At 21.0% G+C, this 4,353-nt stretch overlaps 1 protein-coding gene across 1 annotated transcript; it reads right to left on the bottom strand.

Moving 5' to 3' along the window:
• Positions 1-611: 611 nt before the first annotated feature.
• LOC105366235 (uncharacterized) lies at positions 612-3,522 on the bottom strand. The gene is made up of 7 exons (XM_011504603.1): positions 3,513-3,522; positions 3,183-3,257; positions 2,504-2,563; positions 2,019-2,075; positions 1,253-1,300; positions 887-946; positions 612-745 (listed from the first exon to the last, which is right to left on the bottom strand). The coding sequence occupies exons 1-7, from the start codon at positions 3,520-3,522 to the stop codon at positions 678-680; spliced, it is 378 nt and encodes a 125-aa protein (XP_011502905.1). The 3' UTR covers positions 612-677.
• Between the last annotated feature and the right edge of the window lie 831 nt (positions 3,523-4,353).

Genomic DNA, 4,353 nt, shown 5'->3' with positions numbered 1-4,353 from the left:
GTAGGAAAAAGATTAATTTTCTTAATTTTTATATTACGCAACACACATACTCCCTCTCTCTCTCTCTCTATATATATATATATATATATATATATATATATATATATATATATATATATCACAAACTCACTCGCGCCCACACTGGCAGAATACACACACTCGCACACACTCACACAACACACACACACACACACATATATATATATTTGTAATTATTTAAACATGTGATTATAGTCTGCGTTATAAATAATATAAACATTATATTGTTTAGTGAGTTAGAATTTTAAAAAGCAAATTTGCAACTTCAATTTTCATGTAATATTTTATACATTGATAAAATATTTTGAACTTTTTATCGTGGAAACGAAACAAATAAATCGCTCTTTGACAATCTAGTTGATTAGATCTCGTTTTTTTTACAGCCATTACTATCATTTTTATTTAATTTTGTTGTTGTATATATCATTATTTTTCATCATTTGCATTTCGATATAAGATTATAGTATAGAGCAACATATTGTAACTTAATATATCATATTTGTAGTATTTCAATTATATATTTCAAATTTCAATTTTGTTATCATTCATTCATTTATATTTAAACTCTAGGACTATAATTACATGGAATTACCTATGCCACATACATCTAATATTTTAATAGCTCTTATTTTAATAATTTATTGTACGTCACGCCATACTCCATAAACGATCGGTGTCGTGTATATTCCCACATTTGATCTGTGCTCTGGAAAATATACAATGAATTATACAGGTATTCTATTTATTTTTATAAGAAATTTATTAATTATATAATAATAATATAAAATAATAAAATATATAGAAAGAAAATACTAAAAGTATAATAATTTTTACATAATTTACTCACTTTTTGGAAACATGTCATGACATGCATTATTGCACCCTGCTCTGCATTCAGGAACAATAGCTAAATAGATGATAAAAATTTATAGAAAATTTTAGACACTTGCTTTAATAACATTATTACATACATTAGTAAATATATATTAATTTTAATAACATCCATAATTATATATTTATTTTATATTATATATTTCATAATAATTTAATATGTAAAATTTAATATAAATGCAGAAAATTGAATTCTGTAGAACTCGTTTGTGGAAATGAAAATTAATTTATACAACATATGCATTTTAAATTGTCGAATAATATCAAAATGTATATAATAATTATGCTTTTGACTAATAGAATTAAAGAATATTTGTCTTACTTTTACAGTTTTTCAAGCAACTATCAAATGACCTAATAGGTTTTATTTCTAAAAATACAAAAAAAGTCATTAATAAAATTGTAACAAATAATACGAGTATAATGAATTAGTAAAATAATAACCCCGTTGTAAATTTTATTTTATTTAATAATTATTTTATTTTATAATAATAAATTATGACAACGTATTATATAAGTGCTTTTGTATCGCAAGTCAACTACTGTAAGTATATATTTTAAGAATATAGATTTATAACTGTTTAACTACTATTAAATTCATTTATCATAATTTCAAATAGAATAACTGTTAACTATTATTTAAGAATTTATAATAACGCAGTCATCGCAAAACATTATCTACAAATTAAAATATTTTATACTTTGCGTTTGGTTATTAATTTTCTTGCTTATGCTTAATCACATATGTATAAATTTATTTTTTCTAGTGCATCAGTAGAAATGAATTAATTTAGGTCCCGATATTGAACATAAAATCAGTAATGTAATATTTTGAATATATTTATCTTTGTAAAGAAATTTTTCTTTGTAAAAAAAAGAAATCAAAAATATTTGAAATTAATAACTATACCAAGTCAAATTTTAAGAAGATAAATTAAATAAAAAATAATTTTTATGATAAAATCGTAATATTTATGAATCTTCAAACATTATATAGAATTAATTACAAATCGTACTTTTAATCCTTTAAATACGATTTATAAAAAATCTGTCGAATACAGACAGTAAAAGTGCAACATTCTACTTACTCGCAAACTTTTTAACGCACGAAAAATTACACTTGTTCCGCTTGCTACTAGGAAGCTCTATATTTCAAAACAAAGTCATTGTTATTAAAAGGAAAGTATTAGTAATAAAAATTTCATGAAAATCTTTTGAAAAGTAGTTTACAATTATTTCAATCATGAATTAATCTAATTTTGAAAGTTTATATAATTACATTTTAATTTAATTTTTTTAATTGAATATGTATAATTAATTTCATACACAAACAAACAAACATATGTATGTATATATTCATTTATTATTTTTATCAATACATTTAAACCTTTTCTATAAAATGAAAATTTTAATAATTGAATTTTAATATATTTAATGTTAAAGAATGAATCCGTGGTTATCAAATTTATTGTAAAACTATGACAATTCGAAATTATCAATATATAAAATTTTGCTACTAAATTTCATGGTTATTAATCAATTTTTGTTTTAAAGAAATGAATGTATATCTTACGGTTACAGCATGCAGCACACTCCTCTTTTGCATATGGAAAATATAATAATGTTGTGGAAACTAAAAATGATATTTTTATTTATTTAACATCGTGTATATAATATTATTATAAATTAGATTATATGCAATAGAATAAAATATTTTACTATTTATGAACAAATATTTACGTTAGAGAAAAAGACTGAGAGAGAGAGAGAGAGAATTTTTATATCGATTCTATAATTAGGAGTTATGTAGAATTAGTAAAGTTTTCTTTATATTGTTGAGTTTTGATTACTTTTTTTCTGGTTTATTAATTATTATATGCATAAGCATATGTCGTATCGATTATGCATCTGCCGATGTGAAAATTATAACACTAAATATTCAAAACAATGTAAATTAAAAATTTTTATCGGCATCTTTGTTATAAAATTCTTCTTGATTTATATATATTAATTATATATTTATCATAAATATTAAGCAATCTAGATGAAATACCAATGCAAACTTATTCGTGACAGTAGAATATCATTATGTGTACTTATTTTGTTTTTCAAATATAAAATAAACATAGCAAATATAGCGGAATATTAAAGAAAAATAACTTTTTATGTAAAATACAGTGACGAAAAAAACTATTACATGTAAATAAGTAATTAAAATCATTTTGATATTCATTTGAAATATCTTTACTTACCAGTTTTTTTTGTTTGTGAGGGGAAGGTCTCATAACAATCTTCCAGACAAGGACCCCTGCACAAAGGCACGATTACTAAAATTTAGAAAAATCTGATGTTTCTTTGTAATGTATATACACATTAAGAATTTATAATTTTACTAAAAAATGTTTGAATTTGTTGAGTAAGTATATAATATTAACTATTATACGGTTATTTTTTAAATTTATTTACTGGCATAATATATATACTATAATTTTTGTTAATCTCCCAATATAGAATTTGAAACGAAAATATTTATATTATTCATTCAAGTGTGGTTTTCAATAAATTATAGATTCGATAAATACCGATTTTCATATCATTTGTATCTTCATCTTTATTGTAAATGTGTTTTTACATTAAATGTTAAATTAGTATATTATGTTTTGTGACAAATAAATTTATTATAAATTTCATTACTCAATGTTTGATAATTCCATTATTAAATTGAATTGTTTAATTTATTTTATTTATATTTTACTCTTAGAAATTGTTTTATTTTTCTGCGAAGTTGCAAAATATTTGAATTTCAAATTGACCTCAATTAGTTCCGATGGAACTAAAAGAGGGTTTGAATAAATATTATAGATAAAAAATCCAAAACAAATTTTTAGTTCTGAAGTCCATTTTGTGCTTAACGACTTTATTCTTGTTTATTAAAAGCCAAATTATGTTAATAATTTTCAATAATTTCATCATTTTCTTTTATTTGCATAATATACGAAATAAAATAAACTTAGATAATTATCTAATAATAGCAACTATATAAATATACATAAACGTTCAAATACTTACTTTTGCAATTTGTAATACATGAAGTTATAGTAGTGTAATCCTGGGGCACTAAAACGTATATAAAAATAGACATTAAATTATATATTTATTAAAAATATATATAAATTATATAAAATAATTAAATAAAAGAATGTTGATGTACGATATAAAATTAAAGAAAGAACTTTTCAATAAAAATATATTTGATAAAAAAGAAAAATTATCATATAAAAAAGTATAAAAAAATCATTTTTAAAAACAGTTAGAATTTTTGAATTAATAAATAACATATTTTAGATAAAATTTTTGAAGCACAATTTTAAATATACGAATTTTATGTTTAATAAAAAAATTCACAAGTCTTAAGGTATATCA

Source organism: Ceratosolen solmsi, unplaced genomic scaffold, assembly GCF_000503995.2.
Source record: "Ceratosolen solmsi marchali unplaced genomic scaffold, CerSol_1.0 scaffold10, whole genome shotgun sequence".
Taxonomy (NCBI): domain Eukaryota; kingdom Metazoa; phylum Arthropoda; class Insecta; order Hymenoptera; family Agaonidae; genus Ceratosolen; species Ceratosolen solmsi.
Note: the sequence above shows the minus strand (reverse complement) of the source record. Positions and strands in the feature narration are given on the sequence as shown.

What these genes read in the sequence shown, in the direction of transcription:
- LOC105366235 (XM_011504603.1), bottom strand. An exon ending in CTCACAAACAAAAAAAACTG is followed by an intron (nt 2,564 to 3,182) that starts GTAAGTAAAGAT and finishes TATCATTTTTAG; the next exon opens with TTTCCACAACATTATTATAT. An exon ending in TTGCTTGAAAAACTGTAAAA is followed by an intron (nt 947 to 1,252) that starts GTAAGACAAATA and finishes TCATCTATTTAG; the next exon opens with CTATTGTTCCTGAATGCAGA.